At 43.7% G+C, this 25,031-nt stretch overlaps 1 protein-coding gene across 1 annotated transcript in view; it reads left to right on the top strand.

Moving 5' to 3' along the window:
* ADAMTS17 (ADAM metallopeptidase with thrombospondin type 1 motif 17) overlaps positions 1–25,031 on the top strand; it is a 155,991-nt gene that overhangs the window by 86,220 nt on the left and 44,740 nt on the right. The window contains exons 11-16 of the mRNA XM_064722306.1: positions 3,312–3,413; positions 4,470–4,615; positions 7,467–7,633; positions 8,329–8,456; positions 17,200–17,320; positions 24,797–24,877. Of these exons, the coding sequence (XP_064578376.1) occupies positions 3,312–3,413; positions 4,470–4,615; positions 7,467–7,633; positions 8,329–8,456; positions 17,200–17,320; positions 24,797–24,877 (745 nt within the window). The remainder of the gene's footprint in view (positions 1–3,311; positions 3,414–4,469; positions 4,616–7,466; positions 7,634–8,328; positions 8,457–17,199; positions 17,321–24,796; positions 24,878–25,031) is intronic.

Below are 25,031 nucleotides of genomic sequence, written 5' to 3'. Positions count from 1 at the left end.
CCTAAAATTTGCACCTTCATAGCAATTTCATTTTATTTCAGTTTCTAATTTTTATTTTGCTATATAAATTCCTTAACAGTTCAGTTAAAAAAGCATTTCTTTCTTTTTTTAAAAATAATTTCAAATTTTTTATTGAAACACTACTTCTCAACAGCCATCTCGCTTTTTAAAAAATTATTTTTGTCTTGGAAATATTTCAAACTGGGAGCTGATCCAAAGATGACCTTTCCCCACAGACAGTTTCAACAAATCAATATTTTTCCAGTGCGAAATATCTGTCATTGGAAAATCCTCCCTGGCACTTCTTGAACGCTGTAGGGAATGCTCTGCAGGCAGGGACCTGCCATCTGAAAGCTGGTTGCTGAATGCAGAATTAGCACTAATACAGTTCTTTTGATGGCTTCTTCTGTATCAGTATAAGCTCTGAGCTGCCACTCACATACAACAACTTCCTTTCAAGTGCTGCCATTTCTCACTTGGATATTTCCCCACAAAGCTGGCTGTTTAACCATTAAAAAGTCACTGACTGCTTTGCTGTTTAATGGGGAGTTTTGTTTGGGTTCCTATTGTGGCTGAGGAGGATACATGATCTCTTTTGAACAGAGCTATTAACATGATAAAGCATCTTGGGAACATAGAATCCCAAAGCTGATGGTTTCATCTTTGCTGGGGTATCTGAGCACTGTTAAATGCAGGGCACTGGGCTAACCAGGCCTGGCCTTTGGTGTGGCACCAGAACACAGGGCCCAGCACCATTGCCAGATTTTTCTGTAACTGTTTCCTGAAATATGCTTTGCATTTAGGATTCTGAATCAAACACAGGGATGCTATAAAAATCCAATGTTTTCCATACCTCGAAGGTGGGACATTTCAGAAAGGTTGGTGTTGCTGAGAGGTATTTCCTTTATTTATCTCCCTACAATTATGTGTGTGTGTACATGAATATATGGGCATAGACACACACATAGATATGCACTCACCACACCCACATGTATGTGAATATTTGCACCCTCTGTACCCTACTCTGGGCTGTTTTGCAGGTGCAAACACACATATCTGAGGTGATCTCTGCCCATTGCTTCCCCATGCCATGGCTCATACTTGGGTGTGTGACCTGGCTTTATCACCTTCCATGTTCTTGTGGCCTATGGAGGGATTCTGGTTACCAGCCAAAGTTGTAAAAAAAACTGTTTCATTTTTATGACTTTATTTCTACCACCACCCACTCTGTCTTCCCAGTTTTACATCCAAGAGCAGAAATTAACCCCAATTTACATGCAGTTATGATCCAGGGACCTGAAGCTGAACAAACACTGGTCTTGTGTAATGCACAGATATTTAGCAATGGTGCTCATATATGTCTAGAGCAACTTCTTCTGGGATGTAGTGAATTCCATCACATCTTCAGCCAGGATGCTCCTCTGACAGAAAGCAGAAGCAGAGGGTTTCCTTCTGGGGGCAAAATTTCTGTCTGGGTCATTCAGGAGATCTGGCTGGAGTGTTTCTCCTCACACTCTGCTCTGAAGCTTTGTGGTTATTTGCAAGAGAGGGGCTGAAGACTGGAAAATTGGAAATACTTGCTGTCTGCATCTTTCATTTCCAAAGCTTCCCTTCATTTTACTTACCAACATTGTCCCCAGCCACAGTTTGGAAGGAGGTTTTGCTGGTAGTGCCTTCACACTGTGGTTTATTGCCTAGATTTGGGTTCTTTCTGTAATGCTTATGGATGGTTGATTGATGAACTTCTTGATTTTAGTCCTCTTCAGAAGGCAGGGGGTGGAGAATCTGGGAGTTATGAGGTAGAACAATGAATTTCTCAGTAAGCTCTGAAATCTCTGCCTTGTCAATGCTTCTGCCTCTCTATACCTGTCAATAAAACTGTGTGTGATGTCCTCATGGCTAATTGGTGCTTAAGTGCTTTCAGAGCTGTGGGTAAACCACTAATTAGTCACAGTCATTTAGTCAAAATTACCAAAGACTGATATTTTCCCATATGCTCTATTTGTTCAGAGAAAATCTCTTGAAAATGCATTGATTTAGGTTTCCCTGGAGTATTTGCTGTTGTGTTTGTTTGACAATGACTTTCTGCATTGTGGTTAATACAGATGCTGAATTGTGCTGTCTGCTCCCAGTTTTTGTGAATGTTCTTTGGGTTTAAACAGTGAAAAATTCTCTTTCCAGAAAGAAATGTGGAAATGGAGCAGGATGCAGATACTGCTGTGATAACTGTTTTGCTTCAGTATGTTCTACATCATCACTGGGACTGGGATTTATCTCATCTGCACCCTCTCTTGTACAGATCAATTTTATAGAGACATGATGTGTTTTATAGAGCCATACCAACATGCCTGTACACAAAACACACATGCACCCCCAGTCTCTTACATTACATTGGGGAAGAACCATGAGGCTGAGGCGTGTTGACTCAACTGTTTAATGAGGTGCAATAAATCTTGACAAGACCAGCTGGCACTAGAGTCAGGTTTCTCATCTTTTTACCATTACATTGAAATGTGAACAATAGTGGAAAGAAATGTAATTCTTCTTTGTTGTTCTTCTGGTACTCAGCTATGTAGCACTGTATTGGAATCGTCTTCTTCCATGGAATGCAAAGCATGGTGGATGCTGTGGAAAATGTTACCGATGCAAAGGTCCCTTTTCCTGGTGCTTTTTCTTAAATTCTGAAGATGCTTTGATCTGGCAGGTCACAGTTATGGTCAGCCCCGAGATCCCTGCAGCCACACTGGCTGAGCAGAGCAGCAGCACTGGGGAATGCTCCCCAGAATATTCCCAGTCTTTGGCCCTGCCTGTCACCAAGCTCCTCCTTTGCTGTACAGCACACCATGACATCCTTTCCTCTTTCTCATTCCACCTTCTCCCCAGGGGCATTGCTGGCTGATTATTGCTACCACCAGCTGCAGTTACTTCAGTATATTTTTTTTTTAAATAGGAGTAATTAAGTATCTTGGACATCTAAGCATTTGGCATGGTTCCAAAGCACCCAACGTGGCCTCCCATATAGGATTCCTTTCTAATGGACCAGATTTATTCTTGTGAAAAGAAATCTGTTCAAATAACACACTTTTTGTTTAGGGTAGGTTTTGTTCCTGTCAGTGGCATCCATCAATCTCTTTCATGTTTCCGGCCTCACCACTTAATGCAAATCAGCCCTTAAAAAATAATTGCTCCCAAACCAACTGGATGCCTCTGGATTCACTTGAGAAAGACTGCCTGAGCTTTGAAGTGTATCCCATAATGATGGCTGGCATCTCCAAAAGTAATAACTGCACCTCCTTGCTTTGTGATTGCAGCATTTGATGTGTGCTGGGCTCTGGTGCCTGGTGGAAGGAGACACATCCTGTAAGACAAAGTTGGATCCCCCTCTGGATGGCACCGAATGTGGCGCAGACAAGGTAATCAGGGTGCTCAGCAACTGTCACTTCTTGTTTCCCAGCATTGGGAAAAGTGTTTCCAGAATGTTCAGTATTTACCATAAACCCATTGCTGGTCGTGTTCTGGGCTGTATTTGAGGTAGAAAGTGTGCAGAGCATTTAGTCTGACATTTGGGGAGGTGCAGAAGATGGGGAAAGAAAAAGAGGCTACTTTATAGTTTCTACAAGTAGCTCAAATTCAGTGATGTTCTGTTCCTTTTGAGGTATAATTGGCTGTATTTGTTTATATATGTGATTTTTGGAACTTGACTGGTTTGGTAACTCTCAGCCCTTTATTTACTGGTTTTGGACTCTAATTTATTTTTTTTAATCTGTGGTATAGTTGTGAAGGTAAGAAAGGGTAAAATTAAGAAGCTGGCTGCTGAAATCAAGGATAAAGATAAACAATGACAAGAAAAACTGGGTCCTAGAAACCATGACAAGAAAACTAAAAAAAAAGGTTTCTATGCCCCATGTTTTTCTAACTGAAGGAGTCCTGATGACTCTTTCATAAGGTTTCTTAGCTGTGCTCACTGTGTCACATCCTGGACAGGCCAAGTTTGCTGTTTGGTCAGGAGCCAGCACAACCTATTAGAATCAGAGGGGTTTGGGGCTTTAGCCAAGTTAAGTCCAAAATACTTCAATCATTTTGTACATACTGGGAGCAGTGCTGATGCAGGCATTGCTTTGGGGTATAATTTCTTGGACTCAGTTGCTGTGAATCGTGGGGCTTTAAGCCTTAGTATTTAGATAATTATCTGCTTTATAAAGTAAGGGGCTCAATTCTGTGGTTGTTTTTATAAAGTAAGGGGCTCAATTCTGTGGTTGTTTTTTTAATGACAGAACCCTCTTCAGGGGCTTGCTGAGAGTGACACTTAAACTTTTACATTTCACCTCCTCCCTTCCTCCTTCCCCTACTGCCACCTCACCAAAGCCTCGAATCCCTAGAAACTTAAACGTGGACTTGTTGCAATCCCTCAGCCACCTGTGCAAGGTGAGGGCTCCCTCCCAGGCTGTGCTAACGTGGTTGCCTTGCAGTGGTGCCGAGCTGGGGAGTGTGTCAGTAAAACCCCCATCCCTGAGCACGTGGACGGCGACTGGAGCGTGTGGAGCCCCTGGAGCATGTGCAGCCGGACGTGCGGAACGGGCGTGCGCTTCAGGCAGCGGAAATGTGACAACCCCCCGTAAGTGCTCACACCATCCTGCCTCCCTCTGCCGTGCTGGCAGCCTGCTCCCTCCTGGGCAACCCTTGCTGCAGGAGTACGGGGGAGAAATGGGCAGCAGAGCTGGGCAGAAGCCCTGAGAAATTTCTCATTCACAAGCTGCAATGACCAGGTTGGAATCCTGGAGTGACTTGAAGTGGTTTTGTGGAAGTGGCTTGAAGGGTCACTGTCCGGTTTTCGGCTGTTTGGAGGGCCTGGAAAGGCCCGGGGTGGCCTTGGGGCAGCCCGCGTATCAAAGGACGAGAAGAGGCTTCAGTTCTTCTTTCGGTCTTTATGTTTATTAATTGTTTATCTAAAAGATTTTCTCTCGGCCCGACAGAGCTCTGCTCAGCAGCCAGCCATGAGCACACTCTGCCGCCCTCCGGACAGTCACCTATCTTTATATCCATTGTTACGTGTACAATATTTATCATTTTTCCCCAATCCTTTTTATTCTTATTATCTGGTGCACTTTCAGTAATGACCAATCCCAAAGTGCCACCATCACCACAGAAGATGGAGGAGAAGAAGAAGAAGAAGAAGGACAGGACACGCCCCAATTCCTCCATCTTACTTCTCTAAACCCCCCTGTACAGAAATCCTAAACCCTGTGTTTCACTCTCTAATTAACTGATCCCTTCACCATTCACCCCGGTGAAACCCTCCTATCCTCATACAGGTGTCGTCTCCTGTGTAGGATCAAAGTCCAGCCCCCAGACACTTCTGGAACATTCCAGGACTCCCGAGCCCCCCAAGGGTGGTCTCGGTGGCTCGGCACCTCAGTCCTGAGGTGCTGAGATCCCACAGGTCACCTTTGGAAGTTTCCCACTGCAGTGATTCAAAGGTGGATACATTTGAAGTAGATACATGTAGTTTGGCAGAAAAACTGATGCTGTCTTTCCCCTCCAGCTTTATAGTGAATGAGGAGGGGCTGATCTGGATCTACCAACCCAAGTGAGCCAATGTGCCTTAGAGATCAGTTCTGCAGGAGTGCTTGCTCTGGGCTTGGGGAGCAGGGCAGTGGCTGACAATGATCAGGGTGTCCCTGAGCTGTGTTGGCAAAGCCCCTTGAGATGCTCTGTAGGTCAGGATGTGCTGCCTAAGAACAGGAAGGTTTTCATGCATGCAGAGAGCCGTGGGTGCTGTTTAGCTCCTGCACAGTGACTACAAACAAATCCATGCTCTATGCATGGGCTTGGATTTTTTCTGATTCAGGGTGAAATGTAGGTGTTGTCCTTCATCCCCCAGGTCAGTTGAGGCCCATCTGGAAGTCTCTTCATTGTTTTGGGGTCCTGAAGAGGTTACAGTGGTGCCATTTAACTGGCCACCCAATTGTGTTTATTATAACTTCACAGCCTTGGGAGCAGCCCTCCAAGTACAGTATCTCTGACTTTATTCAGATTTTATGTTTTCTTCTACATACAAAGTACCCAAAGCTTTTCTTTATAAATTGGGGCTGAAATTCTGCATAGCAACACAGTCACTTCAAAGACATGCCTAGATGATGGATAGGCTCACAATTGCTGCTATTGACCTGTAATCATGTGAAAAGGATATTTTTGTTCATTGCTCTCCTTATCTGAGCTGCAGTTGCATGTCTGTAATATCCAGGTTTGATTTTTACCAGCTCATTTTCCTGAAGAGGGGACTGAGCTGGTTTCTTTGCTGTCAGCTACAGTGCTGACCAAACCTAAATCCATTCATCATCGTTCATTAAATTACAGGAAATGCTCCTTCCAACACTGCACACTGATTTTAAAATTCTCTCGCTCATATACATTCTTGGCTGGAGATACACACGTGATCTTCTTTTGCTTCAAATTCCTGGCCTCAGCCCACTTCTGCAGCTGGTTTATTCACTGTCCAGAAATACTGGCTAAGGGATTTATCTTTTATTTTGTATATATTTGGTCTTGGGATTTTTTTTTACAGGAATCTCTGCTCCTGCCAGCTGACTCTTGAGCCTGTGGGACTATCAGTATTTTTAAACCAGTTGCTTCACTGTTTGATTTGGTTTTTCCTCTCTGTAATTTCTTTGAACATTTACATGCATTGCCTCCCCATGGTTGTAAGGAATGTGTCATAAGCCAGTTTGCACGTGCAGACTTTTGGGTTGTACTGCCTTGTGTTCCTGTCTAGGCTTTGGACTGAGGAGAAATCCTTGGCTTAAACAGAACATCTCTTCTCCAGTCCCCTCTTGCCATGTAAAAGGGTCACAGCAGCATAAATGGACTTTGATTTCTTCAGTTCCCTTAGTTGGTGGCTTCTCTTGCCATAAATACAGTGAAGTGTGGCTGCCTACCAGAATATCTCACACATGTGCCAGGAGGGGCTTGGATTGCACTGTTTATTGGAAATCCCAGGTTTGAGCTCATAAGTGCAAGGCTTGGGACCTGGAATTCCAGATTCCATGCTTACCTGTGGTTTTTTTGTTTGTATTTTGTTTTATTTTGCAAAGAAAACACAGGCTATTGCTGAGAGTTTGAGTTTTCCTTCTTCTCTGGGGATTCATAAATTAAAACAGATAAGTTTTGCAGGTGCTTGATTCTGATGTTGCATTAGTGACTTGTATGTTTGAAAAACAAATGTGTGGAATGGATTTCATGGATGGAGGTTATCTGCAGCACAGGTTTGGTTTTGGATACCATGCCTGCAGTGCAGGTTATAGCTGCTTCTGTGGCATTTTAATTGCAAGGAGATCATGTGCTGATGGGATGTTTGCTGTGTCTCCATCCTCAGGAGTGTTTGAGGCAGGGGGCAAAGCACGGGTGGGAGGGGGAAGATGGAACATTCCAGGTGTCTGGTGCTGACCCTGCTTTCGTTCCCCCTGCAGCCCGGGGCCGGGTGGGAAGAACTGCCGGGGAGCCAGCGTGGAGCACACGGTGTGTGAGAACCTGCCCTGCCCCAAAGGGGTGCCCAGCTTCAGGGACCAGCAGTGCCAGGCCCACGACAGGTACACCAACAAGAAGAAAAGCCTCCTGACAGCTGTCATCGTGGATGGTGAGTTTTTCCATCTCCCTCTGTAATTCCTCACTGTTCTTTTGCTGCAGTTTCTCATCTGCAGGGCTCCATTGCTGGTGAGAAGGCTGCAATAGGCCCCCTTTGGCTACAGCTGAAAGACTAATTACAATTAATTGTTCTTGATGCTGCCCTGCTGTTCTTTTAGCCTCCTTAATAGAACACAGAGAGTTGTCAGTGCTTTACTCATCTTTTTAAAATGCTGGGAGAGAAGTGCCTTAACTTGATTGCCAGTCTGAAATTCCCAACTTCAGACTGGGAATCAGAGAGCTGGGAATTTAAATGTGGAAAAGTTCCAGTTAGTTTGGAACTGGAAAGAAAGGTGCCCTGTGCCATATTTTAATTTATGACACTTTGGGGCATCTCAGCATATGTGGTGAGTGATTTGATCATTCTTATCACACTGATGAATGTTCCCTGTAGCAAACATCTTCCCTTTACAGATACACAAAACTGTATTGACTGATTGGTTTTCTGTGCTGTTAAAGCCCAGTCTCATCAATGTAACCCTTTAAATAGTGATATTTAAAGTGGGGAAATGACAGACCTAAACTGAAAGCCTCATGTTCCTTCGAAGATGAGGTATCCAAAGGTACTCATGTAGAGAATGCATCACCATTGCCTCAGACCCTTGTTTGTGCTGTTCCCAAGGGCAGCTGTCATATTTCTTTTCCCAGATAAGCCATGTGAGCTGTTCTGCTCCCCACTGGGCAAGGATTCTCCTGTGCTGGTGGCAGACAGAGTCCTGGATGGAACTCCCTGTGGGCCCTATGAGACAGACCTCTGTGTACATGGCAAGTGCCAGGTGGAGTAACCTTCTCTTGTTCTATTTGTGGTGTGAGGTTCAGCCTGGGGCAGCACCGTGCTGGGGGCTGGGAGGCTGTCCCTGAGGGGAGGGGTCAGCCCTGTTTTATTGGGCTCCCTCCAAGAGCTCCATGGCTCTGTTATTGGTCTGAGCACTGTACTGAATGCCCAAGGTATGATATTATTCCTGAACAGCTGGCAATGCTCAAAAATCACATTTTGTTGTGTGCATGGCTTGGGTGGGAAGGGACTTCTGTGAGGGGAGCAGATTGGAGGAGAAGTCTGGCCTGCTTAACTGCTCTTTTTTGGCTATTAGAGGAGTCACTGATAAAAGCACTGAAGCTGCAAATCAGCTTACCAATTGTCACTAGCCTGTTGCCAGCATTATCTTGCCAGAATCATGATGCTTTTGGGTCCACCTGGTTCCTTCTTAGAAATACTGAGGAAGCCTTTCAGTGCCAGTGGCTCCTTGGCTCCTGCAGCTACATGAGCCAGAGTCTTCAGATTGAATGCTCTTTTCCTTAGAGTGGTGGCCCATAACCATTGCAGTGATTATTTCTCTCTAACCAAATAACACACACACCCAAAATGAGGTGTGGAAAGTAATAAAACTTCATGGTTTGCTGAGAGAGTTTGTAACACATTAAATGCTAAGGAGGGCAGCTCTTAGAGCTGGTGCTTCAGGTTCCTCAAAAATTTAGTAGAGTTGTGTAGACCCATATAAGATGGAGATTTAATGTTTGCACAAGGGAAGGAAGATAAGAAAATGTGTATTTAAAGATCATAAAAGACAGGAAGTTGTTTGGAGTGGGTGCTCCTGTTGATGGGTTCAGGTCATTTGTCAGTTTGACAGGGCAGAGCCTCCATGAGTTTCCTCTTTCCTGATCATGGAGCACGTGTTCAAAGTGTGCTGCACACACCACAGTGGTGGGAAAGACAGTTCACTTGGCTACAGCAGCTTTGCCAGGGCTGGATTCTTCCTGGCAGTTCTTCTCTTTAAGTTTCTCCTCATCCAGATGTGTATCCTGTGGTAAGAGCTGCTCTTCCTGATATGAACCAGCCCTCTGTATCCACCAGAACAGCTTTTTAGCATCACCTTTTATTCCCACTAACTTCACAGGTTTGCCCTGGGGGCACAGGGCACACCAAATTTGGCATTATTTCTGGTTTCTGTGAGTGGTTAAGAAATGCCAATTTTTATTGCTTTGAGCCTTCCAGGCAGGGAGATAAATGAACACAATACCCACCTGGGTGTGAGAGAGGCTTTGGGGGCATAAAGCAGCTTTACTAATAACAATGCAAAGAGAGAAGTGAAAAATCTTTGGATTGAATTTTGCTCTGCTGCAGGAGACACTTCCCACTGTTTCTTGACAAATGATGCTGAAGAGGCATTTTTAATTCACTCTTTCTAATTTATTCCAATGAAGAATATGAATAGCAGCAGTCTGGGGAGCCAGTATTAGTTTGATTCTTTATAATACAAAGTGCTTTGCACATAGAGCCAGGTTCATGGTGCATCCCAAGTTACTTAATTTTTCCCAGTTTTTGGCAATATCTGAAAAAAGCTAAAACAAAAACCCATTAATAACCTTTTATAGTCAGGCCAGCTGTGCACCTCCAGCTGTGTGCCATTGACCATTACTCTGGGCTGGCCAATTTTATTGCTCCAAACCTTCAGAACTGCCACAAATGGTCAATCAGCCATCATGGCAAAGCACCTTTTTTTCATCCAGGGAGGATCAGTAGCCAGCTCCCTCCAAATGAATTCCTTTATGAGCACAGAGCACTGGAGGTACATCACGAAAAGCAAATTGCACTCTGAGTCGGGGGCAACTGCCTTTAACTGTGCAGAGAGGTGATGACAGCTGCAGAACATTCAGTCCATTTGCATCTGGCTGAGAAAAAATGTGAAATGATCAGTTCAAGCCGAGCAGATTTGAAAGCCCTTTTGAAAGCCCATTTATAATGCTCCTCTGCCATATATGCAGTGCAGAGCTGAGAATTGCCATATGTGCCTGTGTACCCCATTGGCCACAGATACTTGTCTAACTAGCTGCCTATTAAACCAATTTAATTGCCATATTCATTTAATTACTCCTCTCCTTGTTTCTTTACCCAGCACAGACAAAGCCTGGCAATAAGCATTGCAGGGGGCCTGGAGAAGAGAATAAGTGCTGAAATCAGAGGGTGGTATTACTGTTATTTATTTTCTTATGTAATCCTTCTAGTTAGAGGCTCTCAAAGGCAGGAATGACACATTGTCAGTGCAAGAGACAAATTAGCAGTAACCATTGCCTGTGAACATCTAGCCCAGGAAATGTAATAGATCTTCTCCCTTCACTAGATGCTCCTAAATGCAGCTCGTGGATCGTTCTTGGATGATGAATGAATGTGGAGAAAAAACTGTTGCAAGGAGAGGAGGGTTTTGGGAAGGAAAGCAGGAACAGATTCTCTGAAGCCTCAAAGTGCCCCAAATACATTTAGGCACTAAGGGAATTTTCCTTCAGTTGCACTTTGTGAAGTTACTGCAGTTTCTCTTTAAAGCTGAACCCCAATCTAAAAGGTGTCAATGAAGCCTTTGCTGTCAGCCTCACTATCCCTGAAACAAAACCATCAAAAGCAGCAGCATCTCTGCATTTATCCCTTACACCTGAAGGCAGCTGGAGTGAGTAAACTTGGTTATTACTTTGATCATGCATAGAAGCACCAAAGAGCAAAGTCAGCCCTAAATTTAGCATGGGGGTTCCTAAATCACCTAGACTTTTTCTAGCCTTACTGCTTGTTTTTAAGATGAATCATAAGGTCTTAATTTATTTTTTCCTTGTTTATTTGAGTTGTTTTTGAGGCTGAACATTTCAAATGCACTATTTCTTACCATCCTCTGAGCAAACTGGATCCCCTGTTCAAAGCATATGTAGGTCTTTGACCTTTCATCCTCAAAATGCACATGGTCTTCTAGCAAGGAGAATTTATTTTCCCCAGAGATTTTTCAGAGGCAGAAAATCTGTAGCAGGCTGGAGAACAAGAGCAGCCTGATGTGTTGGAGGAGGAGGAGGAGGGTGAGTGCTCATTTGGGCTTTGCAGCAATTTGCTTTCCCTGTCGTGGACACTGCAGCCATGGGGAAGGTGGGGTAGGGCACTGCAACCTGCACCTCACACTGGGTTCATCTCCTCCCATTTCCCTTCAAGTGACAAATGGCTTTCAGGGAGAGGATTCCCTGAGGGTTTTGTTCTTCCCTGGGCCCGTTGGGTGTGTGTTTGATGAGAGAACACTCATGAGAACAGGGCACTTTCTAACCCCTTACAGTGTTTTGCTCTGTGCTGCTGAGGTTAATTCAAAACTGCTGGCAGAAGTGGAGCTAAAAAAAGTGTCAGATGTCACAGAGCAGAGGGCTGAGGAGAAGACAAGCTGCTCAGCTGACTGGTATGATGCACATGACCTTGTGCTGGCTTTTCTCAAAGGAGGATTAGTCTGAGCCTCATGACAGCATGAGAACTTTCCAGTGGGGACTACAGATTGTGCTTCAGGATGTAATTTAAGGTCTCTGTGAAAAGAGAGACCTCCTGTATAGCAAGAACTGGGCTAGAGATCAAGGGCAGTCTTTGCTGTGATTTAACAATTTAAGAGGTGAAGATGTTTTGGCTCTATCTGCAGTTTTCTCATGAATGTTTTGTCATATCACACCTCCTTTCAACTGGCTGGTGAATCCACAGTGTGTTTAATGAGGATAAGCCACATATTAGGCTGTCCTGGCACAACAGAATTGTTACAGAACTATTTCCTTCTGAAAGTGATGTTCACACTCTATGAAAAGGTAGCACAAATTGGAAAATGGACAAAAATAGCTTCTGTAAACTGGACAGGCAGAGTGTCAGGAGAGTACCACAGGTGGCAGAGGAGAAATTGAAGTTTTCTACTGGACCTGCTTCTGGCAAACAGTTTTTTACATACTTAGTACCCACTTTTTGCATTTGATTGATGCCTGGAGTTCTGGCTTTGTCTCCTCACTTGAGTATTTTCCATGTATTATTCATATTCCTGCATTACAAACTGTGGTACAAGATGTTCCAGACTGGGTAGCTTGTCTCCATACAACAACTTGGCTTAGCACTGAACTTTGATAAATTATTTAGTGCATGTGCACAAAATCCAGAAGGATTGTCTGAACTACAGAAACCTGTTGTATAATTGCCTTTTTGTTTTTTTTCATGTCTGGATCTGTAGCAATGTAATCTGAGGTTTAAAAGAGTATCAGGGATTTTGGTGAGCAAGGCATAGTGATAAAAGCAAGTCTTTGTTGATATCCTGCTAGTTTGTGGTGTATTTTGTAGTGGGGTATGAAAAACAAAAATCCCATGCTGTCTCCCCAATTTTTCTTCCATATTATCCCATGGAAAGCATATAATAGAACAGAAGCAAAGGAGTTCCTGGGATGGGAAAGAACTTTGCATTATTTGCATGTTCTCTCATGAACACAGAGGTTTTGACACATAGCCTTCAATATCTAAGTGTGAAAAATCATAAATTATTGTGTCTAACACCCCCATGAGCTGCTGAGGGATTTAAGCACAAAGTCAATGGCAGATGACGTTGCAGATCTAGTGCAGATGAGATAATACAGATTTAAAATTGGATGTGTCTAACTCCTGATCCTGCAGAGCTGCTCTGATTCAGACAAAATCTAAAGGCTTGGGAAATGACAGGAAGATATTTGCTGAACTAACTCCTACAGGGACTCCAACCCTTAGCACAAAACTTGTTGTGGAACAGAAATTGGAGTAACTCAGAGAGGAACTGCTTGATCAGGGACCCAGACTCACCTCAGCCAGCCCTGACAGCCCCCACAGCCCTCCACAGGGGCAGAGGTGTTTAAAACAATGCAATAAGAATTCTCTTCCCCTCAGATCTGAATGTCACTTGCTCACATCTGCACATTCCTGTTTCATGTGGTCCATCCCTGGAGGTATCAATGGCATTGGATATTATGGACAGAAGGAATTGGCAGTGTAGATGAATCTGTCATAACCAGCCTGCTCTGTACATGATTAATTTGTAAAGTGGCACATGTTGCATCAATATTTGTATTTTATCCATTGAGACAGCCAGTTAGTTCAGCATATGGGAAGCATTACAGTTTTGTGAGCCTACAATGTCATTTCTTGCACAGAGTGGGTGTATATAACAAAAATAATTGTGTTTATGTAGCAAAACATACCCTCACAAGCTGTATCAATTGAGCTCTTTCACAGCCATTGAAAATACAAATAAAAATATCATTAAAAAACACCCAAGCAATACAGAGAATAGTTCACACAGAAGAATCCAAGTGATATGTATTCAAAAGAGAAGAGTTTTCCTATGCTGGAGCCAGCTATGACTGAAGCTGAAATACCACCCAACAAGCAGTACTTTCAGATGTTTAATTATAAAAATGAGAAGAAGGGGGAGGGAGGGAAGGAAGGGTGGATGGAGATATCAGCTTAAAGAGAATTAATTTCAGGCCTTTGGCTCAGCAAACATGCAGTTACCTGCCAGTTTAAAGGTCGGTGGCTAGTTCCAAAATGTGGTGTCAGAGCAGGAGACTGCCTGGGTGGAAGAGCTTCAGGAAACCTGTAGACACATTTCTGACTGTCCATGCTGAGGACTTGAAGCCCTAAAAGACTTATTTTCATGTTTCTTGCCAGCATTCCCATGTTTTAAAGCTGCTTCCCTTCTTACCAATCCATTGAAGACTGATGGAACTGAAAGTATCCAGCAATTGCTGGATGGGCTGGTCCATGGGCTCAGTCTGCTCATCTGCAGGATAACTCTTGGGTCAGAAAACATGGGATGTTATTATTATTTACAGAATCTTCAGAATGCAAAGCTTCCCTTTTCTGCTTCTAAATTTAATGAATCTCCTTACCTTGATTGGTTGGAGTGGACAGGGAGCACCACAAAGCAAGTGAGAGATGGCAAAGATCAAACAACTCCCTTGAACTATTTAGGTTTAAGGGATACTTTCTGCACTGTGGAAACTTGACTTTTGAGCAGTGAAACTTGGGATTTTCCCTTTGCATATGGTTAATTAAGGCTTCACATTGTGGAAAGCTTTCTGCAGGCTGAGGACAGCTCTGTAGCTAAAGGATGGGCAGTATAATACACAGAGCATGTTGTCAGTGGGAAACTGTTGATGTACACCCTGCCAGTGCTGGAGTCTCAGGAGCTCTCACACCTTGGAGAGTCTCTCAATTAACAGCCCAAGGACTGCTGGCAGATGCTTTGCACCCACAAAGGTGACAGCCACTGTGTTCTGCCCTTCCAGTCCTGTCTCTTCCCCTTTAATCCACTGATCCACTTGTTTTAAGAGTGGCCATGGTGGTGGTTTTAAGAGTATTTTCCATGTGGGGAGTTCTCAAAGGATCAGAGTGACCAAGGTGGTCACTGCAATGCGTTTCTAAATGACTTTGCAGCTTTTGGAATCCACTGTCAAATCTTACCCAAAGCTGTTTCATTATGTACTGTTATTAAATGTACTCTTATTAAATGCACTTTCAGTTTGGAAGTGATTGGAAGGCTTGGGGAGAGGGAAACGGGCTCTAATGTTTATGTAGACAACACTAAAATGCTTCCAAGGTATTTTTCCCCCATAAAGTAGCAAGAATGCACCAATTTTCATCTTGAAGCCAAAGAAAAATGTGTTTTATTCTCTTAGAGATATTCCTTTGTAAGAAGCCATTTCCTGGCCCAAATGTGATGGGGGCCTTAAGTCTCAAGGCCTGGATTGAGGGAAAGGTTTGCCCTGTGAATGGGAGCAATGGTGCCATTGAAGAGGAGGGTGCAAGGGCCATTCCCAGTTCCTTCACTCACAGGGAATAAGGTGAAGATGAAACGTAAAAACCAGCAAAGATATTGGGAATTACATTTGTGGATTCAGTGGGTTCTCTCCATGCCTCTCAGGGGCCTCTCAAGTGGAAGGGTGTCAGTGAGCAAGTAAAGGTGTGAGGAGATGGCTTGTCTTGAACCCCAGTCTCAGATGAGGGGGGACCCAGCCTTCCCAAGCTTTGCTGGCTCCCACTGGTTTCCATTATCTGGGAAACTCCAGCGTGAATACAAAGCATGTGATTGCCAACTCCCCATTCTTTCCCTGCCTCTGTTAGAGTCCGACAGACTCCTCATGTAGCTCTGGGAATGAGTGTGGTTCAACACTCATTATGTTCCCTTTATTCATCTGTGTGCTCACATAGTGCTAATAACAATGCAGCACAATAAAAGATAGCACCAGAGCCTTAAATTAAACACAGCCTTTCCAGTATCTCAGCAGGGTGGCAGGCAGGCGTTCATTTCCAGCTGCCTTTCAGCAACCCCATTAATAAATCATCCTGATTTTCCTGGAAGGAGAACTGCTGGGACATCCTTCTGTTCTGGGGGCAGAATCACGTGCAATATCCCAAAATTATTTGTTGGACATGGGCGTGAAGTTCAGGCTTGAGAATTGCAACTGCCAGAAACTCCAGGATCTTCTTCCTCCTTCTTTTAACTCCCATTTATGCATTTATACAGTTTTTTCCTGCTGTTCCTGTGCACCAGTGTAGGTGCTGTGCCAGTTAATGAGCAGCATTTCCCTGGTATGTGTTTAGGATGATCACCCTCTCAGCATGTCTGTCCCTAATGCTCTACCCAGACAAGCTCTGCATCAGCACACGGTGGAACACTGGCAATCCTTGATCCCTGGAATACATCTGGACTCAGGCAGTGGCCAGGGTCTTCTGAAACAAGGGGAATGTTGGAATTCTGATCCAAATTGCATTGCTTACGCACAGCCAGGCTCAGATAAACAGCCTGAGTTCTCTTAATATTTCCCTGCTTACCCTATTTTTCAAAATGTTTGTTGTTTTGATTGTTCCCTAAGATATCTCTCCAACTTTCCTCTGGCTTCATCACAGGAAGGCAAAGAAGGGAGAGACCCAACAGCCTCATTCAAATAAGTCTTACTAGTGACAGTCCTGCTACTCATTTGCCAAGAAACTGTTTATCTATGCAGAATAAATCTTAAACTCACTTTTAATAGTGCAATCTCTACTAATAACTTGCATAATGACAAGGCTTTTTTCAGTAGAAATTTATGTTTTAAGAGTGAATTGCTGATCAATTTGAGGGTCTTACATGGACAGAATACAAGATTCATTTACATAGATTAATGACAGTGTTGTCAGCCTCAAGATCTACAAGAGTGGAATGTTCACCATCATAACCCATGAATGCTTTGTGAATAAGGAAGATCATGGTGATAATTCCCATAGCTACACGCAGAATATTGTGACTCTTCCCTTGTGTGGAAGCAGAACTGTAGGTTTTATTAGAAAAAAGAAATAGGTATGTATAGAAAATTATGAAAACACCCTTTATAATGAAGCTTTAGGTGAAACTGTTAGATTTTGTAATTTATTTTTCAATTGAATGTTGATTCTTAATACAGTGCAAGCATGTGGAAAATTTCATAATTGCATAGGCAATCTTGTGGTAGAAATTGGCCTGATATGGAACTGACCTGCTTCCACTGAACTACACTTTCATTTCAGGTATCTTGAGCCATCTGATTAATGAGGTTTTTTTTCAGGTATTTCAAAAGTTTAATTAAGAGTTTAATGTTTTCTCCCCATTCAGGTTTTCAGTCAATGTCAATCTTAGTCTTGACCTCATTGTTTAGAGATGCTCTGACCTTGCAAACAAAGTAATGGGGGTCTCTGGTTGTTGTCATTAGAAAATTGGCTGTGATGGGATCATTGGCTCAGCTGCCAAAGAGGATCGCTGTGGGATCTGCAGTGGCGATGGGAAAACCTGCAAGGTGGTGAAAGGAGACTTCAACCACACCAAGGGCATGGGTGAGTAACACTCAGTCTGCTACTCCTACCTGCTGCAGGAGAGTTGGGGCAGCAGTAACAGCTCTTGCTCTTGGATAGCACTGGGGTCACCTAGCAAAAACAGCTCTGGGAAGCTCCTAAGGAACACAAAACAAACCCAACTCACTTCAGGTGTGATATCCCATCTGCTTCTTACTCATTCACCCAGACACCAGCCACTGCCTCTGCCTGAAATTCAGACTGAAGTTGTGTTTCTCATTCTGAGTGCTGCTGATGCTGGTGATTTAAATAGGAGACAAAATCACAGGATCTTTCCCAGTGGGAGGGAAGTTGGATTTCAGCACCATCTTTGAGGTCTCAGAATGATGCATGTTGCATGTTGTAGATGATTCATGTTATAATCAGAATATCTCAGCTAAAGGAAAGAGCAGTGCACTCCCCTCTGAATATTTTTACTGATTCCCTGCCAGCAAAAATATCCAGTATAGGATATAAGACTTTTCCCTTTCTTGTTAAACATTAATGTATGTACAGCTTGGTGTTTGAATTAGTCTTTGTTCCAGGGTTTCTGTACTAAACTTCTGAGAACCCTGTTATCACACATCCTTATTAGCCAAAGGGAGAGAAAGCCATGTCCAGACTTGGAAACTGCTCCAGGAGGAAACAATTGTCCAGAAAAAAAATTATTTCCCATTCAGTGAATACAGAACTGGCATTACTGTATGGAGAAATATATTCAACATGCTGCTCCAGGGCTGAGTTCCACAAAGCACATGAAAATCCCCTCTAAGCACACACTTCAGTCCAGTTTAGCAGCTAAAGCAGCACCAGTGCTTAGCAGCTCCCTTTAGTCCAGGTTTCAGCTCTGAAGTCTGAGGCTCTGATTTTGTTCGCTGACCTCTTCCTCTGCACCCTCCTCCTCCTCACCTGTGGGGCCAGCTGGGATCTGTCCCCTCCTGTGAGATGCAGGTAGGATTTCCCACCTGCAGCACATCTCTCTGGAGTCCATCTGTGTGCTTGGCCAAACTGTCGAATGGTTTCCTGCATTAGTGCCTTCCATTCTTTTGTCCCAATGATTTTCCACCCACTTACATCAAGTCTTTTGCATTTGATGCAAGTGGTGGGAAAAGTTCCTCATTTCCACTGAAAAAACCCCAGCTATTCTCCATTTCTGTAGCAGCTTATACAACTTTCATGGATTTCTTACATGCTGCTGAAGAGTAGCTGTCTTTTTTCCAAGGAGTCTACAAAACATCTTGTGCAGATAAATACAGAATTTCAGGGTCACTGCCAGGAGGTTGCACCCATTTCCAGCCACACAGACTGCTTGAGGTGGTGACTTTACAAGGCTGCAGGAGCAGAGCAGCTTCAGCCTTAACTGGCTGCCAGGACTCTGCAGAGGTTTTCACCCCCAGTGCCCTGGAACCTAATCAGAAAGAATTCCTGATGACTCATGAGCAGTGTTCAAGCATTCAGATTCTCTGCTGATCATCTCAGACACACAAACCTGTCAAAGTGTTGCTTTGTCAGTGCAAAGCCATCTCACATAATCTAGAAGATAATTGTTTTTACCAGTATAACCTCATAACCATTTATTAGGTGTTTTGTTTTATTTTTAATTTAATTCTGAAAGTCAATTACATTTTATGTGTGCTTCCATCCATTTCTGTTCACATGCTGTTTTGCAGAATCAGGTCCTCAGGTGAACCCACTGAATTTCATGCAGTAAGCAAAGCTCCAGGTCTGGGTATCACAAGTGAATGTGGCATTACTCAAGGGAAAAAAAGGCTTTTTATTTTAAATTGACAGTTAGGCAAAAATGTGCAAAAATTTGATGGAAGTTGGGGCAAAGAAAGATCCACAATATTCTGATGATAACAAGTTCAAGGTTTGAGTGTGTAAATGATTGCACAGTTCAGTGGCAAATCCTCATGACCTGGCTGCATTCCAAGTCAAGGCCAAGACCCCGAGTCTGGTGTGCTGAGTTATTATTTCAGAAGAGAATAAACTTCAAACATCAAGACATTGATTCTTCTGGAGTGATATCTGTTTGGGGAATTGCAGCTGCAGCCTTGAGCCTTGGCTCTGCCTGTGGGACTCCTCTGGTTGCAGGATTGGTCCCTCTGTGTCCTGTGATTGCAAATGATGTTGTGGAGCCCTGTGAACTGAACTAAACCCCTGCCAACTCCTTTCTGTTTCTTAGTAACCAATAGTCATTGTAAGAAGGTTTCCACATGTGTGATGGCAAAGGCAAAGGCTGTTCCCAAGTGTTTCTCGTGTAAGATACTTGAATGCTGTTTGCAGTGTCAGTGGGTGTCGGTGAAATCCTTTGGTGTTGGTCCTTTATCTTCGTTTTGTCGGATTAGATGGGGAAATCTGGTATCAAAAGCCATGGATAAGCTTCAAGTCCTTTTACTGTTTCACTTGCCTTGTCACAGATACAACACAGATCCTTTCCTTTTAGGGAGCCTGTCTGTGGAAAGGAAGCCAAATTTTCAAGCACCAATCAAAAAGAACCAGATCTATTTCTTTTTTTCCCCAACTTAAATATCACAGAGGTTCTCATGCACCAAGCAAAAAGAACCAGATCTGTTTCTTTTTTCCCCCAACTTAAATATCACAGAGGTTCTGCCACCCTGGTGGGAAAGATGGTGGAACATTCAAAGTGCCTTGTAGGAGATCCAGCAGTTCAGCTCTTAGCACCTGTGATCCAGGGTGATCCAACTGGAAATGGACCCCATTTTTCTGCTGCAGAGGAGGTCAAAAGCCTTAATTTATGATGCTAAACATCACATACACTTGTGTGCAGCTGGCTGTCTTCAGCAGGCCAGCTGAATGCACTGTTTAGACTGAGGTTTCCTTTCAACTGGCAGCATGCCTTTTACCTATTTCTACAAAATAATTTTTCAAAACCAAACACAGAGTTGTTCTGAAGTCCACCTCTGTCACTGTACAGGGGACCTAGAAATGAAGGACAGCTCTTGGACTCCTGTGTGTTGGGGAGCTGATTTATCACTGACAGCTTCTCCAAGGTTGTGCCTGTAATGCTCAGAGACCTGGGTCTGCCTCTCCTGATTTTTCTCAACCACATCAAGATTTTTATTTATTATTGTAATTCAAAAGGATTTATGGTTATAATTCAAAAGAATGACCACAGATGTTTGGATTTTCTTTTTTAATGGCAGAATCTAATAAGGTGAGATATGCCAGTTGTTGTAACTGTCATTTTGGGAAAGGAAAAGTACACCTTTGCTGGGAATTTTACTTTTTAAGATGGTAGAAATGTAGAGGTTTTATTGCATATGCTGTTTGTCCTGCACTTACTAAAAGAATTTTGAACAGTAGTGCTGTCGTGCTGGCTGGGAGCATCTTTAGCCAACACAAAAATATCTTTTTTTATCAATAGGGTGCACATGTAAATTACAAGAAAATAGAACTCTACCTAATCTTTAACTCAGAGATCACTTATGGGGGTTTCATCAGAACATGCAAGTTAGAAATCCCAGTTACCAACTTTGCAGCAATAGCAGGAGGCTTTGAAATTTATCCATGGCTCTTCAGAGAAATGATTTTCTTACAACCGAGCTATCCCATGGCTGGAAGTGGACAGGTGCCAATGCAGGATTTATTCTCAAACTAAAAGCAAAGGAGAATTATCACAGCTGTTCAGAAAACAGACACATAATTGCACTCCACTGCAACAAGTAGCAAACCAGCAAAAGCTGCAAGGTGGGAAGGAGGTGGAGTCTGGGATGCTCAGCTGGTGCCTATCCCTGAAGTACCATGGAAGCTTTGCTGGCCTTGGCTGGCAGGTAGGCAGGACAGCCTGATCTCCTTGGCTTCTACCCTGAGATCTTTGTTCAAAGCACTTTTGGGAGGTTTGATAATGGGCTGGGCACTGTTGACCTTCTCACACCTGATTTTGGTGTGTACAGGGATAAGATAGGAAGGTGCAGTGCCAGAGGTTGGTGCTTTCAGCCATGGGATCATTTGTCCTTCACCTCTGAGTGTGTCTGTCACTGCAGTGTGAACCAGAACAGTTCTGCAGTAGATCAGTGGCATTCTGAAGTTCACACTAAGCTTTCTGTTCTTTCTGGGAGTAATAACAATGGCTAACAATGGATTTTTCTGTGTGGGCTGTTTCCTCTTGCAAATCTCTCCAGCATTTAAATGAAGATACAGTAGCCACTGTTCACATATTAATCTCCTTGATGACAAAGCCACCTCTTTGTTCTGGTGTCTCTCCTAATACGAGTTATACCATAAAACTTGTATCTAGGATTTGCTTCAATCACAGTCTTACATTCCTGAGACACTGATGTAATGCAGATTATCCAGAAAGATTGGTGTGTGCCAAAGTAACTGTTCCCAAGGTGGAGTATACTGCATACAGCACCATAAATTATCAAATAATGAAGTTCTCCTGTTGTATTTTCAAAGCTCCATCTTAACACGCTGATTTATGGGTGAAATTACTAAAAATACTGCCTGATAGTTGCCAAAGCTCATCAGTCTTTAACCAGTTCCTCATTTAAAGATGAACTTTAAGCCCAACCTTGCAAACCCTGGCCTTGCAGACAATTATCCTTAGACCTAACAGAGCTTTGAGAGTCCTTGACTGGGGGCCAACTCTGAGACTTTTTTGGTCATTCTAGCTGACACTTGATAATCTTTCTGGCAATCTGCAGTTACAATTTGCTTAATAAAATGTGCCGGAAAACACTGGAGGTGTTTCCTGGTGCAGTTATCTCAAAGATCAGGAATCTGTGACCACAAGCCTCCCACCAGCTCTGAGGACCAGAGTGGAATGGTGGAGGTGATCCAAGTTTGTACCTGTGGCAAATTTGCATGGGTGATATCCAGTCTGTCTGCAGCAGAATTCGACCACTAACTCAGCCAGCATTGCTGGAGGTAATGAATGAGAGTGTCCAGGTGCTCCTGGTGGGACATGCCCAAGGTTCTGCTTCACCTCTGAGAGGACAGGTCAGATCCAAACCCCTGCAAAGCATTTGGCAGTTCCCTGACAGGAGAGTGAAGGTCAGCAGTCAGGTTTGTGGCACAGTGAGATAACACAGTGTGTTTCTTTTTATTCAGGAGCTGTGAGTGCAGCCCCCCAAAGCCATCAATCAGGATTAGAAATTACGCAAGGAGAAAAAATCTGGTGTGAGACCAAACCAAACAGTCTCCAGAGCTAATACTCTATTAATAGCTCACACTTGACTATTGTAAAATGTAACATAAAAATCACCTTTCCACGTGGTGTTTCTCTCATGGCACAGTGATGAAATGAGTGTATTTAATGGCTTGAGCTGAGCCTCCAGAGTTTGCTCACCTCTAAAGCAGTGTGACACACTCCTGGCTGCTGCTGGGACAGATCCAGAGTTCACTGAACTTAGTGACTGCCTTCCACTAAATTCAGAGTAACTTTGTCTCCAACCCCTGCATGATTTAGCTCTGGGCATTTGTATCTGGTTTAAAAACTAAATAAGTAAATAGTCCCCTAGTAGGTACATTAAATTACCTGAAACTTGGGCATGTTCCAAACTGGCTTCCTAACAGGGATGCTCGGGGTGTATCAGGAGCTGTTTCCTTGTGACAGACTCTCACTGGTCACACTTCTGCTGTGTGTTCATGTCTTGAGTAGCTGTTGGTTGGGTTTATATGCAGCTGCATGGGGTGCAGTGAGGATGTTTGATATCTGACTGTATTGACTGTGATTTGGTATCTCAGCTGATGAAAAACCAACTCCTGGCAATGTCTAGGATGAAGCCCAACATCTGTTTGCTCTGATTTCATGACAGATTTCCGTATTGCCTTTGTAAAATTGACCCTGGAAGTAATGATTTTTCCTGGTGAAACCCAGGCTGGAACAGCAGCTGGGAGAGCCTCTGCTCTGGCTTCTGTGCACAGACAAGGTCTGAGCTCTGCTGTCCCTCTCTCTGGTTTTCCTGCAAGGGATGAGTGACCATTTCTGACATATCCTGAGTAAGGGAGAAGTAATTGAGGAGGAACAAGTGCAAAGAGAACTGAGCTGAAGGGTGAGATGAAAGTGTCATTCAGATACAACAAATCAGGGAAAGAGGGAGCCTGTCTGGCCCAAGTCAGCTGCCCACCTTCTGCACCTGATGAAACCCAAGAGCTCAAGCCTTACTCGTGAAATGAATAGTCAGGAAATGAATCCACCATCTGAGACTCCAAATCTGTCTCACTCCATGTCACATGGAAGGAGAATCACTTAGTCCTGAGGTGCAAGAGATTGTCACCATACCCCTTGGAGTCCTCCCTGTATCAGCGCAGCAAAGGCAGGGCTGCACTTTCATCCCTAAAATAGCTCCCTGAACACTGCTAAGTGCTAAAGGAATCACTGCTCCCTGTGCCAGCACTTCTCCAACCCATTCTAGACAGCCACAATTCCCATAAAGGCATCACTGACACACAACAGCTTCACAGAGCCCTTTAAAGCAAGAAAAGTGGATGAGGGAATATACAGGATAAGCTGCTTAACATCTAAAAGAAAGAGGACAGCAATAACCCCAAAAAGGTGCCAAGTGATACACTGCAAAGTAACTGGGTGGCCAATTAGAAGGAATCAAGTCATGGTTGTGATGAGATTAGTGTCATCTACAGAGGCCTGATTCAAAGTCCATTGGAGCCAGTGGAAATACTCTGCCTGGCTGTTTGAAATGGGCCCTGGTGTTCCTCTGCTTTATTATTTAAAGGCACCGCTTCCACCCCATGGAGCAAGTCTGTAACTCCACATGTCTCCATACTGGGGGAAAAAAGGCTGCATTTCCTTGTAGCTCCTTATAAGTAGCTTATTCCTGCTGTATTCTGTGAGTAAAAAGTGGTCTTTGAAAATTGTTTAGAGGTGGCCAGTGGTCAGTCCTGGAGAAACTCCCAGCTCTGTTATTGCATTAAATCTGAGCTGTTGAATTCTCAGCAGCCCAGTGCAAGGAGATTCATTATTTCCTCCAGAATTTTTGTACAGAGCTGAAATGTAAATGAAAACAAGCTTTTCCCCAGATTTGTCCCACTAACTCCCTCTGTTCAGTTTTAGCATCATCAAAAAGTTTTGTGGAAGTGAGTCCTTTCTGACACCACAGCTTGGACAGGGAAGACAAAGCAGGAGCAACTTTTGGAAACATTATCTCACATGTCTGTTCTGTGCAGTGTTGCTCCTGACAGTCACGCTTTGCAGTGTCCTCGTGCATCCCTGCCTGTACTGCAGGAAAACCAGGGTGATTCAAAGGGTGCAGATCTAATTAGAGCTAATTAACAAGGCTGTAGTCACAGCTAAGCAGCGCTCATGCATTTCTGCTGATATGTTAGTCATGACCACGCCTGTGACAGCAGTGACCACTGGCTGCCAGCACAGGGATCTCATCTGGAGTGTTTCTCACTCAATCCTGAGCCCGGAGTTGAGTTTTTCTCAGGGAGATATGGGATGGCTGCTCCTGCCCTGCCCTGCTTTCATTCACCCCGTTTTTGTTGCTCTAGGTTACATCGAAGCCGCTGTGATCCCTGCGGGTGCCCGGCGGATCAGAGTGGTTGAGGACAAACCTGCTCACAGCTTTCTGGGTAAAAAGAAAAAAGTAAAAATGTTTTAATTAAAATCCAGCTCTGTTTTCTTTTAAAAATGACCCTTCTCTAAGCGACCTGTAAGGTTTGTTGCTGCCAGGGAAGGGCTGGTGATTTGAGTCTTGCTGCAATCTCTGCTTTTGTGGCTTGGTTT

Source organism: Zonotrichia leucophrys, chromosome 10 (genome assembly GCF_028769735.1).
Source record: "Zonotrichia leucophrys gambelii isolate GWCS_2022_RI chromosome 10, RI_Zleu_2.0, whole genome shotgun sequence".
Taxonomy (NCBI): domain Eukaryota; kingdom Metazoa; phylum Chordata; class Aves; order Passeriformes; family Passerellidae; genus Zonotrichia; species Zonotrichia leucophrys.
This window is presented reverse-complemented; position numbering and strand designations above follow the sequence as displayed.